The 18,534-nt window shown below is 46.3% G+C and overlaps 1 protein-coding gene across 2 annotated transcripts in view; it reads left to right on the top strand.

The window, feature by feature from the left end:
• The window catches only part of LOC146797499 (contactin-4-like), a 976,366-nt gene that overhangs the window by 931,564 nt on the left and 26,268 nt on the right, over positions 1-18,534 (top strand). For both annotated transcript variants that reach the window (XM_085624519.1, XM_085624518.1), the window contains exons 21-22: positions 9,148-9,260; positions 14,596-14,764. In XM_085624519.1, the coding sequence (XP_085480645.1) occupies positions 9,148-9,260; positions 14,596-14,764 (282 nt within the window). The remainder of the gene's footprint in view (positions 1-9,147; positions 9,261-14,595; positions 14,765-18,534) is intronic.

The following is an 18,534-nucleotide window of genomic DNA, read 5'->3' as shown; positions in this document are numbered from 1 at the left end:
GCCAGTCATCAATTTCCAACAAAGTCTGGAAATATCCCAATGTTCGTGATATGGGGATGGGTAAGTGATCTTAGGGTTTGTGTGTAACCAGCCCCGACGTGTATATGATCTCCTTACTGACACCATGGTCTCTTCGGCAAAATATTTGCAAGCGCGGTAACTAGTATGTATCCAGGATGTAAAACATCTTCACAACCTGCGCTTGTGTACTTACCCAGGTGCAGTTGTTCATAGCATGCCTTCTCTGCCTAAAAGGGCAAACCTACCTGCTAAACCAGGGTTTAGACTTGTATGTCTTTGGTAGTCACCTGTCAAATCTGTAGATACACCAGAGACAGGGAGAAGCATGTGAAACATCATGCATCAAAGGTCTGTTGATAACAAGTTCTGGGTCTTCCTATCATAGGTACTCAAATACCCTACAAGGGCCTCTCATAATACAGCCTCTCACTCAAAGTATCATCCCCATGTCGAGTATGAAGTGTGTTAGCCCAACCACTCTGAATTGTTGACATTATTTCAAGGCGACGGGAAGTGTTCTCTAGAGAAATAGTTACCAGAAAGCTAGAGTATCCACCTGTAGAGTAGTCAGTAGCAGCTGGTATCTACAGGGGAGAGAAGGGGAGGAGGAGCCCGTGGGCAAATAAAATAAAATAAATAAACACCTACCTTACATGCCCTGCGCTCCGGACCTTTTCTTTCTAAAGTGCGGGGCTGCAGGCATGAGCAAACTCCTATGCCCAATCGTGACCCTGCTCACATGCAGCATGTGAGCAGCGCCCTGATTGGGTGGAGCGGTCTCACTTGGCACTCCACAGTGTACCGGAGGCCTGCACTTAGTCCCAACCCAGCTGTCTTAAGGCAGCTGGGATGAGAGGTTTAAAGTGCGCATGTCTGCCTGGCCACCTTAAACAGTGCAAAGGCAGCCCTCTGCCCACCACTCCTCCCTGCAGTCACTCAGCAGGCCCGCCCCGTCCTGATGCTCAGCTCATGATGGAATGATAAAAAATAAAATGGTAATGAACTACCATTTTATTTTTCGTTCTTGGGGGCTTTTAAGTGGGACGACGCTTCTCCGCCCCAATGGAGGAGCCGCCCCTGAGAGTAGTACACCCGACTACAAACCACACTGAATGATGTTGGGCTCAGAAAAATACATGGCGCACTGAATAGAAACATCAGTGCCCTGAAGCTTCGTTGTCTCCTAAAAATCAGTGTGCCCAAGAGACTTTAGAAGTAAACCTAAAGAGGTGTCACCAGGAGCCTTACCCCGCCTCTGCAAGGAAAACTTCATATTACAAAGAGAGAGAGAATAGAGTGATTAAGTCACACATTTTGAAATGTAATACCTGTAAAAGCACAGTACTGTTCATTTACAAATCGGTTTATGGAAAGGGTTTTGTTACTATTCAATTCAATTCAATAGAGACTTTATTCGGTTATATTTCACACTATAAAAGTACACATGTAAACAATACGATTAAAAAAACATTATTCATACTATTACAATAGTTCATAGTCACATACAAAAAATCATATTACACGTAGCCCATTGCCAATAACTTGATCCAGATACATGGTAAAGTACAGATAGTAAGTACAACATCATTGGTCTAGGCAATTCCTTAATTTGACAGTTAATTTTAAAAATTCTTTAACCTGTAAGACGCTATCACTGTACAAAAGCTGCAAATAAAAAAAGGCAGGTTTGATTTGGTTAAAATTAAGTTTCCTTAAGAGTGCAACAAGATAACGTTTGCGGGGATATTCATAAAAACTACATAAAAACATAAAATGCAGCATATCCTGACGAGACTTCCCGTCGCAGCCACAGGGTGCTGCAACCTCGTTAAAAATGTCTGGCTTCGGTCGTATTAAAAGATGATGGAAGATGTGAAATCTAAACCTAGTCAACAAGAATTTCTCATGAGAGGTGAAATTACTCATTAAATATGGCTCCATGCTTTCACAAGTTTTTAACATCACATATTTCCTAATTCTTGGTTTCAAAAGCTCCTCACTTTCCCTTTGAGCCAACTTATCCTTATAAAAGGCTTGTTTGATTGCTGTTATATCCCCCTTTACAATTCCGCTAGGATTTTCAAACAGATTCAGGCGGCCAAGCCTGGAAAAGCAGATTTTCAGATATTTTAACCAGGGGACACACATATGTTTGTCCTGAGATATAAGATCTCTTACAATCAAATGGGTAAGAGATATGTCCTGATTTATCCACAGTTTCACCCAACAAATCAAAGGCCTTACGGAAAAAATATCACTTAGATACTGGATTCCCAGTTCTTCGTGTACTGTCAGGTTGGGTGTACTGGTGGGGACACAAAGTAGACGTTTTAGGAAATTGTTTTCGGCAACCTGCAACTGTTCTCCAGCCACATATCCCCAAAGTTCACTGCCATATGCAGCTGTAGCAACAGATTTAGCATTGTACAGCTTAATCATTGCGTTGATTGGCTTCTTACCCAGTTTTGTCGCAAAGTTAAAAACAGAAGCATTAGCCCTTATCAGTTCACCTTTCTTTTTGGCCAAATGTGGGCCCCAGTTAAGCTTGGTATCAAACAGGACACCAAGATATGAGAATGTTTCTGTGACCGGTATTGGGACCGGTATTGGAACATCATCCAATTTAAAGATAAAATTCTTTTTGGGTTTATGGCCAATATGCATTATATATGATTTAGAGTTGTTGACCAATAGATTTCGGTCAGACATAAAAATGTTAAAAGCATTTAAAAGCACCTGGAGTCCCTTCTCCGTTCTTGAAATTAAAACCGCATCATCTGCGTATAAAAGAACTGGAATACCCCGCCTGCCGACTCTGGGGCAATCTGCCTGTACATTCTGTAGATAATCATCTAAATCATTAATATACAAATTAAAAAGGAAGGGGGCAAGAATGCAACCCTGACGCACTCCCTTCTTTATATCGAAGTTACCAGTGGTGTCCCCGTTTGCAGAATATCTGATGTTAGCACTGGTATTACTGTGCATATCCACCAAAAAGTCAACTATCCCTGGATCCACACCTTTCTCCCTCATGGACCTCCACAGCCCCCCCCTGTTGACACAGTCGAAGGCTGAAGAAAGGTCCATGAAGGCAAGATGGACAGTTCCCCTCTGTACAGTGGTATATTTGCTCAATACAAGAAATAGGTTAAGGCACTGGGTTATGGTGGAGCGCCCCCCACAGAAACCATACTGAGAAATCGACATGATGTTATTTTCGATCGCCCAGCATGTTATTCTCTGTAGTACAATTCTCCCCATAATTTTGACCATGGAGTCAATTAGTGAAATTGGCCGGTAGCAGTGAGGACTGCCCTTATCTCCTTTTTAAAAACGGGAACAATCGTTGATAGTCCCCAGGAGATAGGACAGCCCACTTTGGCAGCTGCATTAAATACTGCAGCCAGGATGGGCGCCCAAAAGTGTGGATCAGACTTATACAAGTCTGGGGGGATCCCATCAGGCCCTGGAGCTTTTCTAGCAGTGAGTCCTTCAATGGCCACCATAACTTCAACATTAGTAAACCTAATAGCACCTCCCCTAGCATCAAGCAATTTCTCACTTGTGACAGGTAACCCAGAAGAGTATAATTGTTTGAAATGAAGTTCCCACTCCTCCTTGGTAATACAGCAATCCAGACCATTACCCGGGTCTTCTACCAGGAATGGTTTTTTAATTATTGTCCAAAATCTGGTGCTGGATTTTAAGGTAGAGGGATCAAGTAACTCATTCCACGCTTCTACTCTTAGCGACTCCTTATGGGATTTTAGAATGGACTTATATTCCCTGCGACACAGTTTGACATTTTCCTGCACTCTCGGAATAGCTGCCAGTGCTAGCCTAAGGTTACGAGCAGCTTTGGAGCAATCATGATTGAACCATCTTGGCCCACATTTTCCCACACTCGTCTTTACTGGGACCAACATCAGTTCTGACACCTTCTCCGACAGATTTTGATAAGCAGTAAGAACCCGTCGAGGGTCTGCCCCCACCTGAGTGCAGTTCACAATATCCTCAGTACATGTGTCTACAATGTTTTTATACAATAAATCTGGAGTCACCATTGACCATTTAAGTCGCTGCCTTCCATCTGTAGTGCCCAGCCTCCCGGAGTTACATATCAGTCTTTCCTTAGAAAACCAGGGTCCCTTCAAACAGATTGTTAAAGGATTATGGTCACTGAATTCGCTTGGAACAATATCAAACGAATCCAGTAAAGGCAGCAGTGTTGCTGACAACAGCATGTGATCAATAAAAGTGCCCCTCCCATGCCCCTTAAAGGTGGGAGTATCAAAACATTTAAATGGATCCCTGAGCGTCATGGCCAGGGAGAGGTCCAGGTTATCAAGGAGAGCATTGCATAGTTCCCCAGCCATTGTGTGATCCAGGTGGAGTCCCTCCATACGCTCACAACTTAAATCATTTATGCATTTGTGCAGAGGATCTCCACACAAGTGGACATTTAGATCCCCCACAATCATGAGGTTACGATTGAAATCCTTTAGAGAGGAAGTGAGAAAGGCATGCAAGGCAGATACGGAGTTAGGTACTGAAGTGACATTGGCAGCATTATAAAAATTCACTAGACATACTCGGCAGTGTACCCCATTTAAAACCAAGCCCATCATACCAGGATCATTTGCATCAATTCTGCTAATTTTACAGGTAACAAGGATAGAAACAAAACTCACCAGCCCACCCTTAGGTCTGCCTCTTAGTGATGGTGTGGCCGGGACATAGAAGGCCTTGTACCCTTCTAGAAAAAGATCACATACAACCAGCCAAGTCTCTTGTAGGCAGATAACTTTAAATTGCTTAATGTAGTTGACCCAATTTATGTCTGTCATTTTTGCAGCCAACCCCGCAATGTTCCACGAGACAACATTGCTACCATAGTTTTTATCCTGTGAGTTCGGAATAGACACCAATTCGTCTGAGATTGAGATGCCCTGACCCACAGGGTTCTCATGTCAGTCGCACATGTCCAGGCCAGATAGAAGATCGTACCTGTTCAGTGTGTTGATGTTAAACCCAGGATTAGGTTTGGCCGAGAAGTAAGGTCTATTCTGTGTATTGGTAACGTTTCCCAGTCCCCTCCGATTAACAATATTATACTGAAAGTGGGTATCCATAACCTGGGTCTGAGTTTCAGCCACTGAACTAAACAGCCTTTGTTGGGGGGGAGTTATGACAAAGATGGGCATAAAAATACCCCAAAGGTCGAACACATATACTGCTCTCATTGTATATCAGTGACGAAGCTCTTAAGAGAGCGGTGGCCACATGTTGGGGATGTTTGAAGTTCACAACAATGCAGTCTCCGCTTCCCATTTTTTTCGATGGGCCCACCCAATTCACCCGCCTGACTGCCAGAATCTGATCAGAATATGCAATTGGGAAGCCACAGTTTTTGTTAAGCCATGACACTGTTTTGTTTTTAAGTGAGGCATGAGACTCGTCATAGGGTGAGGCAGGATTGGTACCGCAGGGTGGGACATTAGTTAGGACTACCACAAATGGCGCACAGTCAGGCGGTAGGTTAAGATAACCTTTACTTCTGTGCGACCTACTATCTGTTCCCTGTCTTAATACAGGGTCAGATTGAATCTGTGGATCCATTGTTACTTGAGTGGCTGGTGTGGTTGCTAATGTAGGTGCCATACTCGCGGTGGTAGGTACTGCCGTCACATTGATGGGATTTGACTGAGTTATTCCCCACACCAACCCTGCCTGTCTGCCTTCCCCAGGTTTATCACTTAATCCAGTAACTGCAGCCTGGTACGAAGATACCAGGCCGCCAAGCCTGGACACCTCAGCTGTTAGAGTGTCTATCTTAATGGTTAAAGGTCTGATAGCCTCCTCTACCTTAGATTCTAATTTAGACTCAAGATTTTTTATAAGGGCAACCAGTTGTGCAATATTAGCATTAAAGTTATTCACCTTGTTTCCAGTAAACACAAAGGGATTATTAAGTGGGACATTAACATCAGCAAAGTCTACAACAGTAGGTTTTTTCTTCTGTTTCCCACCCCCTTTTATCTGTGTTCGCCTACAATTGCGTACCGGCCTTATAGCTGGCGGAACTTCTTCCAAATCCTCACTGGATATATCTCGTTGATCTATATGGACCTCAGCCCTTACCACAATCGGCGTGACCGGGTTTTCTCCAGCAGCACCATTGACACTGGCCTCTCCCTCAGCGACCATCGCTGTCAGAGGCAGCGTCTCAACCAGTGCTGTTGCAGGGGGCCCTTTCCCTAGAGATGCCCTGCGTTCACTGTTAATCAGAGTGACTTTTTTTACCATGTAATTGTCAATAGTACTATGGCCAGTTGCAGTTTTATCATTTTTAGCCTTAGACATCCTAAATAGTAACAATACGTGTTGGAATTGCAATGCGACTATACACAAATAATTAAAAAGAATTAAAGTCTCACTTGTTACTTTAAATAAGAGAAATCAGTTCACAGAACCAGGGTCTCGGGCCCAGCCCAGTCTCTTCAGGCCTCTGAGGGCCACAGAGGGTCCGCACTTTGCCCGGGCTTCGCCCGGGCGCTGCCCGCGCGCGTCCCGCGCTGCGGGAGGTGCCTCGATCTTTTAAGGGCCTCCTCCCCCTCAGCTGTGACAAATGCGCTGGCTGCGCAAAGCCCTCTGGGTGATGTAGTTTTAGCCGGACTAGAGCCGTTCCCCTCACGGCTTAGGAAATGCTGGTGAGGCGAGGCAGAGAAAACAGAAAACACTCTCCACGGACAACCGTTCCCCTCACGGTGTGCAGGCTCACTTCAGCGCGCTTCCTGCGCTGCGGGAGGCGCCTCAATCTTTTGAGGGCCTCCTCCCCCTCAGCTGTGACAAATGCGCTGGCTGCGCAAAGTCCTCTGGGTGATGTAGTTTTAGCCGGACTAGAGCCGTTCCCCTCACGGCTTAGGAAATGCTGGTGAGGCGAGGCAGAGAAAACAGAAAACACTCTCCACGGACAACCGTTCCCCTCACGGTGTGCAGGCTCACTTCAGCGCGCTTCCCGCGCTGCGGGAGGCGCCTCGATCTTTTAAGGGCCTCCTCCCCCTCAGCTGTGACAAATGCGCTGGCTGCGCAAAGCCCTCTGGGTGATGTAGTTTTAGCCGGACTAGAGCCGTTCCCCTCACGGCTTAGGAAATGCTGGTGAGGCGAGGCAGAGAAAACAGAAAACACTCTCCACGGACAACCGTTCCCCTCACGGTGTGCAGGCTCACTTCAGCGTGCTTCCCGCGCTGCGGGAGGCGCCTCGATCTTTTAAGGGCCTCCTCCCCCTCAGCTGTGACAAATGCGCTGGCTGCGCAAAGTCCTCTGGTTGATGTAGTTTTAGCCGGACTAGAGCCGTTCCCCTCACGGCTTAGGAAATGCTGGTGAGGCGAGGCAGAGAAAACAGAAAACACTCTCCACGGACAACCGTTCCCCTCACGGTGTGCAGGCTCACTTCAGCGCGCTTCCCGCGCTGCGGGAGGCGCCTCGATCTTTTAAGGGCCTTCTCCCCCTCAGCTGTGACAAATGCGCTGGCTGCGCAAAGCCCTCTGGGTGATGTAGTTTTAGCCGGACTAGAGCCGTTCCCCTCACGGCTTAGGAAATGCTGGTGAGGCGAGGCAGAGAAAACAGAAAACACTCTCCACGGACAACCGTTCCCCTCACGGTGTGCAGGCTCACTTCAGCGCGCTTCCCGCGCTGCGGGAGGCGCCTCGATCTTTTAAGGGCCTCCTCCCCCTCAGCTGTGACAAATGCGCTGGCTGCGCAAAGTCCTCTGGGTGATGTAGTTTTAGCCGGACTAGAGCCGTTCCCCTCACAGCTTAGGAAATGCTGGTGAGGCGAGGCAGAGAAAACAGAAAACACTCTCCACGGACAACTGTTCCCCTCACGGTGTGCAGGCTCACTTCAGCGCGCTTCCCCGATCTCTCATGGCATCTTTCTATATGTGGTTGCAATTCCTGGTCCAGATCAGGTACTTATATCAGCTCCTGCGAAAGTCGTCCCTGTCCGTTGCGAAGCCATAAACTGTCTTGAGCCAGTGCCGTACCCCCGCGGTCTTCTTTACGACACCTCAACTCGTGCTCACGGGTTTTGTTACTAAAAGACCCATTGAATTGACCAGTCCTCGCATCATTTAAGGAACATTAGAAGAAGCATTGCCTGCTTACCTTAGACCTTATCTGGCTTCTAGCTAGTTGCTAACCCACTGATATCTAAAAAGTAGACTAGATCTCAAAAGCCACATTTTCCTACCTAAAAAGCAAAAGTTAGAAGAACTCGCATCTTTAACCCGGGTCTTTTAACTGCGAGTAGCAATTAAGGAATGGCTTCCCATTCATTCCTATGGGCCTACAGGCCCTTAGGAATGAATGAGAAATTGCATGCACAATTTGCGAGTACCAATTGGTACTCGCAAATTGCGCATGCAATTTCAAGGGTGTCAAAAGAACACCCTGTTGCACCCCTGAAATTGTGATGTGCACCCATGTTGCGCACACATTTGCCCCAAGGGCATGTGTGTGTGTAACCTGAAACTTTGAAAAATGCACTTTAGTGCAATTTCAAAGTTTTGCAAATTACCGACCAGTTTAATTGTTCGGTAATTTGCGGCCCAAAATCGCGAAATCGCTATTTCAAAGTACTTCTTGCATTGCATTTAAGGAATCGCAAATTGCGATTACCTAAATTACGCATGTCCAACACTTTCATGCATCACAAAATGGCCTATTGCAATCGTAAATGGACGATTTTTGCGAATCGCACCGTTTGTACTCGCAAAAACCTTTGATGCATGTGCCCCTTAGTCCTTCTTCTCTCTCTCATGCGTTGCTATGACGTGCCCTGTGACAGACTTACTCCTTGTCATCTGAGTGTTATAAACCCTCACAAGCACAACAGCTTCATTTAAGACCCTGCACCTCACAAACTGAAATCCCCTGTCCTCAGGTGATCTCACTGCACATAAAAGTTTGGACTAGGAGTCATTTCCTACTAGTGTGGATTTTGGCCACTGTGTAATGCAGTAGGGCAGTAAATATGTTGGACATGTTCTTTATATAAAACAGTGACTGACCCATCTCACAGTCATTGCAGTTAAATGTATACATTTCCCCTTTTTCTCCACAGCACCAAGCCAGCCCCCTGGGAACGTCAGCTGGAACTCCTCGGACTCCAAGATCATCGTGCGGTGGGACCAAGTGAAGGCTTTGGAGAACGAGTCTGAGGTGAAAGGGTACAAGGTGGGTCCTGCTACACTTGCATGAGTGGCCTCATTGATTGCCACTCACTAGATAGACATGCGCACTGCACTGAATTTAAACAGCTTCCAGCAATAACAATGTGGTGTTCTTACCTTGAGTTTTACTTTGCAGTATACCAGATGATACTGGTTATCAGATTACTGGCATTGCAATACCAGAGTATGAAACTTTGTGTAGCTTAAAATTCTTGCCAATGTTTGCATAGAATTGTAAAGGGAGGTTACGTATTTAAATATGACCATGTATTTAATGTTGGGCATTTTAAAGGCTGACCTGTATAGAATAAGCTGCCAATCTCAACATGCATTTTATTTGGAGTTTTTGTGAATTGCTGCATCAACCACATTGCTGAAACATCTGAACTTTTGGGACTGGGATATATATGAGGGCAACAGTAGTTTCAGTTTCAGTTTAAGTTTATTGTATAATTTGTTAAAATTATTACAAAACCCACATGTATAAATAAAATATTTAAAAGTGACTATCGTTAAACATCTAGTCATTGTCTCCAAGGCCCATAAAACTTATTTGATACAATTATAAAAATTTGATTCTAGCATGGGACAATTTGTCTCTGTAAAATCTAAGTTGTCTATTTCCACAGTTTATTTTCTTTATTGCTTTTTCTTGAGGGTTCCGATGTTACAATCTTCCTGCTCATGCTGCTTCAAGCGAGTCCTTACTGCCCCCATAAATTTGATTCCCCTGCATGCCAGGATTATGGAGGATCCTCCCAGCCAACTTGTTACTGCTTGTCTGCAAGTGCGAATTTTTAGAACATTAAAAATTTGTTTTAAATACCGTCGTCTCAAATCTAATACAGCTGGGCATACACAAAAGATATGAGCTAGGGATTCGGATTTGTAGCCGCATAAACGGCATTTTTCTGTTTGGTAGCTCTGTTTCCAGGAGGGGAGTAGGTCTTTTGACAGGTGATCACCCATCCGATAGTCCATGTAAAATTTCTTTAGGAACCCGCTGAAATGAGAAGATAGGTATGTTTGTGGTTTTAATGATTTGTATGATGCAATAACTGTCCACCCATGCCTACGTTTGGTCAATGAATTTTGATCTTCCAATAAGGATTTCATTTTGGCTGCCTTGTTGGTTAAGCTACTTAGCCCGGCTTTATCCATCCTTAATTCCCATGATGATTCTATGTCGAGTTCTGTCAAGCAATTTTGCAAATGCTTTCCCCAGGCACTCAGGATTTTGTTATCCGCCTGATGCTTTATTTCTTCCCAGCATAGATTGTCCAAGGATTGCTGATTTGCGGAATGAAATTTATTACAAAGCTTCACAAAGCCGCTCATGCTCCGGAAGATTTGATTTTGCAGGCCAAATTCTAACCGTATCTGTGATGGAGAGGAGGATTTTGGCAGATTAAAAATGGCTTTATAAATCTTGGTCTGCATTGCGTTTAATAAATCAGCCTCCTTGCCTAGCCAAGTGACCAGGCCGTAGGACAAGGTGGGCAAAATTTGCGCGGCCATGACCTTCAATAAATGATTGTGGTTGGGACAGTCCAGTTTGGATTTCAGTAGCCGATATGCAAAGATTAATGACTGAGCTTTTGCTTTTATTACTACTTTTTGCTCTTTATGTTTCAGTCCTTGCTCTATTAAAGTACACAAATATTTATATGAAGGTTGTTCTTCTACCATTTCATCATTTGCCATCCATTTAAAGTTGAGTTTACTTGATTCCACTAGTCGGACAACCTTCGTTTTTCCTTTGTTTAGTTCCAGCTTTTCTTGTTTTAAATATTCCGCTAATTTGTTGATTGCTCTTTGTAGACCGATTGGCGATTTGCTCAGTTCTACTATGTCATCCGCGTATTGTAAAAAATTGATTGGATTGTTGGCCAGTCTCGGCGGATGACATTCTGCTGTAACCAAAACTTTACTAATATCCGAAAGAAAAAGGTTAAAGAGGCTTGGGGCCAACACGCAGCCTTGCTTTAAACTTTGAAACGTCGGAATCTTTGAGGAAATACTGCCACCGTTGCCTAGCTTAACCCTTACCCATGTATTGTTATACAAGGTGACTATTGCAGTTAACATGGAATTCGGGAGTCCCCAGGTTGTCAACTTTGCCCATAGGCGCTCTCTGCATACCCGGTCGAATGCTGACCTTATATGAGGGCAACAGTAATAAACCAGTCAGTTAGCTCGTGGAAGGTTAGAGCTGCTTTTGTGGGCACGTCTGTACATATCGTAAATGTGGTGCCTAGGTCTAGAAGAAGAACAACCAATGTTGGGAGTTGCCTACAATGGCGAAGGCATGTTGTGTTTTGGGCGAATCGTCGACCTGCCCAGTGTCAGACAGAATCCCTCTAGGATACCCTTCTTACTCATGTATTCTTTTCAACATCTGTTTACATCCTCAGGCAAAGTGAAAAGTGCCAGGTGAACTTTACATGTATTTACATGTCCCACAAACCCACTTCCTTTTAGAAAAAGGTCCAGTGGACCAACAACAATACTTCTTGCGTGGACCATGTGTTCCTCTCTAAAGTGGATGGAGGAAAGTCAATGATTCTAGTAGTCAGAGATACTCTACCTAATCCGCTACCCTATGATTGCTCTTGGTACCCCTCCTTTGGCTTCACCAAAGGTAAGCTACCTGGCAATCTTCTTTGATACAATGTCAAATGGTTTTCATTCTACAAGAAATCCTCCCTCAGCCATATTCTGACCCAAGCCATGAGCAGGCTAGACCCCATTTCTCGACTACTTTAAGATTGTCTGAACTGACCTCCCTAAACTCCCCCTCAAGACTCCAAAGAATTCAGACCAGACAAATACATTGTACACAGGACCCCATAAACCACGTTCCATCAGCTATCAATATTAGATTCATGGTCTTTTGCACTGTCAATAAGATGTAGAATCTGTGTATAGCACCAGAAACCAACACCTCACTGTTCTATAGCCAGAGTCCCTTGCTCTATGCCCAGTCATTTTTTCAATAATTACTCTTTAGAGAGTATATAATAAGGATGCAGCGCACTGAGCTTTCAAGCTCTTAGACTCAAGGATGCCTCCAGCCTGTATCTTAGTGCTGAATCCTACTAAATGTGGTTCACAAAACTCTTGAGAACATAAATATTTAGATTAGCCTTGAACTGAACTCTGCACAGAAGATATGATGACAAGCCGCATCATGAAAATAGCACCGTTGTGAACCCATGCCGGACTGTGCTTGACTTCAAAATGGCGGCCGGCACTCCACTGAAACAATGAGAATCATGGCAGTGCAGGCCTTCCGGTGAAATTAGCATCTCGGAATAGCAGGAGAGACGCTTGGAAAGAGGCACTCTGCTCTCTCCCTTTGAGTTGAAGAGCTCTATTAACACACCACAGTGGAGTCCCTGGTTTAGGTGCTCGACCTCTGGGGACTAATACCACCAATAGCATACATGCTGTACTCAGCTTAGTTTCTCTATTCCTGGCAAAGGACTACTCAGTGGAGAACATGGGGAGTCGTTGTTCACCTTCCTTCCTTCCTCCGTAATTTAACCTCGTCTTCCAGAGAAAGAGGAAGTCCCGCTGCTTTTACCTCACATGTCTCGGCTTCTAAATGGCGTCCAGGGGGTCTGAGCTGTCTGCTGCCTCCCACGAGCAGGGCTTCAGCATGGCCGAGACCAACTACCGCATCAACGGCTACACAGGGACCTACAGAGGCCTGGACATGATGTGACTGACCTTAAAATGGCGTCCGCCTCTACCTTTGTTTCCTCAGCAGTCTAAATGGCAGCCCCAGTTCCTTCTCTGGATTGTTTTATACTCCCCCCTTCTTTTACCTCTATCCTCTAGTGAGGACATGCTCTTCCCTTACTTGACTATGCAACTGTTGCCTATGTATCTATTCAAAACTGTTTTTCCTGAACGCTAAGACCTGAGCAACATGGCTGATGCCTGTGGAGTTGCTGGACAGCTATTGAGGAGATTGGCCCAGGTTTCCCCCTCGACCGTCACCTACCCAGCCAGACATTGGGCACAGTTCTTCCTCATCTCCTTGCTATGGCTTCTTCCTCCCCTCCTTCCTACGAATTCTCGCAACATCGCTTTTGTTTACTGTACCTTACTATGCTATTGTAACTGATGTAACTTGTAACGCAACGATCCTCTGGTAAAGCACTCTGATACCTCCGGGTCTAGCCAGCGCTATATGAAACTTTTCAAATCAAATCTAGATAGTGTTCTCTCACTGCGCCTACTTAAGCACGAACCACTTCTCTTATCATCAAATTGTTTACTTCCGTCTGTTCACCACTCAGAAGTAACACACCACACTTTATATAAAACTCATAATCCATTGGATAATGTACCTTCTGATGTACATTATAAGAATATTGCAAGTCACCATGGACTTCTGTAACTTAGAGGAGCGAGGCCACAGGTCAAGTTCCTTTGTAAGGACATGGAAATCTGAGGCGACTTGTTTCATCAGTCTAACATAAGGCAGGGTGTATATTATTTCTTAAATACATGGTCACAAGATCACTCAACCCACAAACCTCTTAAAATCTTGTTGTCTTACCCATTCATTTGGTTTCGAACATAAAGAATAAAAGTGGAACCTATAGTATGAAATTAAACACAGCAAAAAGCAGTCAGTAATTTATGCAAAATATATTAGAATCCTTACAATATAAACCAGATAAAAAATGGATGTAGGTCAAAATGAGGAGTAACATGTGGAGAGAGTCATACTTTCCAGTAATGGAGAAGGGTGAAAAGACCTGTTGCCATAAATGTCCTCTCTCTGCTAGTCACTCTTTTCATTTAGAGAAACAGATTACGAGAACAAAAAAGTGTTTAAAATGCAGCTGCGATGATGCTCTGTGACACACCTTTCTCTTTGGTTGCTGGATCTGGCAGCAGACATTATAAGATATCAACTCAACTGTAATAAGTTATTACAGTAGAGCAGCGATGCCACTTTCTAATTACAGGTGACTAGAGATGTCACAACTCAAAGGTAATAAGGAAATGACAGACAGGTTTTTATACTACAATTGCAGGCTTACAGCCCTAACAAAAGGTAGGAAGGAACATTCATAATTTGCTTTTTCTTCCTCAGGTATCACACAGATTAACAAGTGCATTGCACAGGTTTAACTTTAAGTCAAACACTGGTAACACTGTAATGGAGTAGACCTTAGATGGCACAGCACTGCGCTCACAATTGCAAAGATGTAGGAGCTTGTCAACTACTCCTATGACTACGGCTTTCACTGATGAACGTACCCCCAACTGCTGACCCTCCTCTTCTTTTCTCACTGCTCTTGGTGTCCTGTTGGCTCTAGGTGTTTTATCGCTGGAGTAGACAGAGTATCACATCTGTTATCGAAACCGACCAGACCTCAGTGGAGCTGTCGCTGCCCTTCGATGAAGATTACATCATCGAGATCAAGCCGGTCAGTGAGGGAGGTGACGGCAGAAGCAGCGAGCAGATACGAATCCCTAAATCATCAAGTGAGATCATCTCTTTATGCAATCCCTGCTCATGTTGACGTTGTTGACATTGTTGTGCACATTCATATATTAAAAGCTGCTAACTTTTTTATCACACTGAGGGCAATATCATGACTTCCTGTCTCAATAAATAGACTTGTAAAATCACTAAACAACCTACGACCTCACCAGCCCATTTCATTCTTTCAAATGTCATAAATTCACCGCCCAACCTCATGGAATATTTAACCAACCGTATAATCTCACAAGCTAAAGAGCAAACTTGTATCATCATCAAACAACCTCATGACCTCATCAGTGACAAGAACTTTCATTCCACCTCATGATGTCACTACTCAGCCTAACGAAATTCTCAGAAAATCTCATGATCTTGCAGTTCAACGTCATGATATGTCAGTATTATCTTGTGGTGTTTAACACCAACCTCATGCTATTACCATAAGCCTCTTAATCTCACAAACTCACATTTGCTAAATTGTGACATCACACTCCAAGAACTCGCTAAGCGACTTCTTGATACAATCAAGCCACCTCATATTCAACAAGGGTAATCAGATCAAATTTGTGTGGGTTAAACAACAAGTACCCTATCAGCCAAAAAGTGCACCTATGATGTGGCGCACTTCTGCTCCTTCCTTGCACTGGTGCACTGTATGCAGCCTAGCGCCAATGCGGCCACCCATGCACCTAGCTGCAAGGGTGCCTGCGTTCCGTGCAGGATTGTTTTTTTTAAAGGGTACCTCCCTGCACAATAACAATTCTTAAAGGTATTTTCTTTTGTTGTATGTGGTGAACAGTCAAAATATCGACTTTTAAATATCGAAGTACATTTATATTGAATTTTAAATATCGTAGGGACAGAATATCGACATCAAGAATATCGACTACCGGAGGAGCCTAGCACGCATCCAAGATGGTCGCGTGAGCTCAGGGCTCCCCGGACCCTCGCTGCTCCTCGGAACTTATCCTGCCTTTATCCTGACTTGGTTGACGGAATCTGGAAGATGAACGTTGGCTGAACCCTAAACTCTTTTCAGAAACCAAATCGGACCTGGGAATCCTGATCTATGGTGGTTTGAACTTTTGAGGCCCAACCGATGGATGTGCCCGGTGCGAAGGTGGACTGTGGAGCCGGGGCATAGTTGAACAACAACGGCATCGGGGCTGTGCCAGTGGCCGTTCCATCACTTTCGGTTTCACTTTTTGATCTCTGAGGGGCGGGACAGTGGAATTGCTTTGTGCGGCTGGGCTTTTACTCGGCCTTCGCTTGGTGCCTTTGCCTCTACCGGCTACCAGGGTGCCCATTGCCTTTGCTCCCCTCGTACCGCCACATTGCGGTCTCTGGTACGGCTCGTGTCTGCTTTGCCTGTGCCCCCTCGACGCTTGCTCGGTGGTCCCCTTCGGCGAGCGTTGTTCACATGGGAGGCAGGGGGGATCCCGAGAGGCGTAAGACCAAGACATCTCTACGCGGGGGACCGGTCCAGACTAACAACATGGACCGCTACACTCAAGGTAAAGGGTCCCCTGGAACGGCCAGTGTTCTCCCGGATGATGCCGGTGGTGGCCCGTCCGTCCCTCCGGATTTGTCATTGCAGGACATCATGGGCGCCATTAACGGCATCAAGGAGACCATCGCTACGCAGTACGAGGCCTTGGCCCGTAAAATCGACACGGTGGCTATTGATGTTACGCTAATTCGGGCGGATCTCTCTAAGACCAATGAGAGGGTTCAATCGCTGGATGTGCGGACGTCCACCCTTGGTACGGATGTGTCGGACCTGCAGACTGCTCTTGGCGACCTCAAGTCGGCCAACGATCTGATGGCCCGGCGGCTGGAGGACTTCGAGGGACGGGCTCGACGCAATAACATCCGCGTCATAGGTGTTCCGGAGATCTCCGACAACCGCCCGGTTGATCTTATGGTTGAGGAGCTCATCCTCAAACAGCTGGCCCCCGCTGGCCTGAGTAAGTTCTTTGCCGTGGAGCGGGCCCATCGAGTTCCAGGCGGTCGGCCGCGACCGGGAGCTCCCCCGAGGCCTATTGTTGCAAAACTTTTTCACTACAGAGACCGAGATGCGATTCTGCAGGCCTCACGGGTCCATGGCCCGGTCCGATATGAGAACTCATCCATTAACTTTTTCCCGGACTTCACCCAACTTGTCCAGAAACAGCGGATGGGCTTCCAGGGGGTGAAGCGTCGTCTCCGGGACCTGGGTCTTAAGTACTCTATGCTTTTTCCTGCTAGGCTCCGAGTGGAATACGAAGATCGGACTACCTTTTTTGACTGTTCTGCGACTGTGAGTGACTGGCTGGATTCGCTGCCGGACCGGGGTGGCCGGCCTGGGCCTTCTGCTGGTACCGAGGGTGGCGGGCCTCCTTCGGAGTGACTTTTGGTCCTTGACTTTGCCATTTTGCTTTGTTCGGCTGGGTTCTACTTCTTTTGTACATTTTGTTTCGTTATGATCTGTGTGGGGGGCGGGCAGGGACGGGTCCCTTTCCTCCTCCGGGGTCTTTTCGTAGAATGGGGTTTGTAGGGCGACAGGCACACTGCAAGTTGGGGTGGTTTTTTGGACCGCAGGGGTGCAGGGTGGGGGGAGTTGGATTCGGGGGGGGGGGTTGGTGGGTGGGAGGGGTTGTTTGGATTTGTGTTTTTTGTTTTCAAGGCGAGGTATTGGCTCTGGTTCAGTTTCAGGTGTCGCGCTATTTGCTGGGGGACCCTTGATCTACTGGAGGGGATGGGGGGGGACGGGTTGAGATTGATGTCTTGGAACGTCAACGGATTGGGGGACCGCATCAAACGGGGGGTTGTGCTGCAATATTTGCGTCGTTTGACTCCTGATGTGGTATTCTTACAGGAGACGCATCTGGTTGGTAATGTTTGTCATGCCATGAACAGGGGGGGATACCGACTCGTAGCCCATTCCGGTTTTACCACTGGCTCTAGAGGGGTAGGCATTCTCCTACGATCTTCACTGCCTTTGGAGATCACCAGGGTAGTCCTAGACGATAGAGGGCGCTATGTGGCTCTGACTGGGAGGTGGGAGGGACAGTCCCTTTCCTTGGTCTCGGTCTATGTCCCCCCGGGCCTCCAGAACTCCACTTTCTCAGACTTGGGACGTATGCTGCTTGAGCTCCCTGACAGTCTTTTGCTTATGGGTGGGGATTTTAATTCGGTTGTCTCGGGCGATCTGGATCGCCACCCGCCCAGGGCCCTCCCTGCTGCCCAGGCGTGGCTCGGCGGACTCTTGGATACCTTCGGTCTGGTGGATTGTTGGAGGTTAATGCATCCGACACAGTGTCAGTACACATTTCACTCTGGGGCCCATGGGAGTCTCTCCAGATTGGATTATTTTCTTATGCCCGCGGCCCAGACTGCCCGGATTCGAGAGGTTAAGCACCTGGCCCGGGGTATCTCTGATCATTCCCCACTGTGGTTGCTTTTCGACACCGGGACACGGTCCGCTGGGCGGCTCGCCCCTATCAACCCTTGGTACCTGCGAGACCCCAAGATTCGTGATAGCCTGGTTAAGTCGATTGATCAGTATTTTCTCGAGAATGAGGGGTCGGTGTTGTCCTCAGTGTCCCTGTGGGAAGCCTTCAAAGCAGTGCTCCGTGGGCATGCCCTATCCCAGATAGTGGGGGCTAAGAGGGTTAAGAATGAGGCGGTGGTGAAGCTTGAGACTGAAATATCGGTGCTGGAGGCAGCTTTGGAGACGGGTGTCACTCAGGATGGGCTTCATGCCCTCAGCTTGAAGCAGTTTGAATATAAG

Source organism: Triturus cristatus, chromosome 9, assembly GCF_964204655.1.
Source record: "Triturus cristatus chromosome 9, aTriCri1.1, whole genome shotgun sequence".
NCBI classification, from domain to species: Eukaryota; Metazoa; Chordata; class Amphibia; order Caudata; family Salamandridae; genus Triturus; species Triturus cristatus.
Note: the sequence above shows the minus strand (reverse complement) of the source record. Positions and strands in the feature narration are given on the sequence as shown.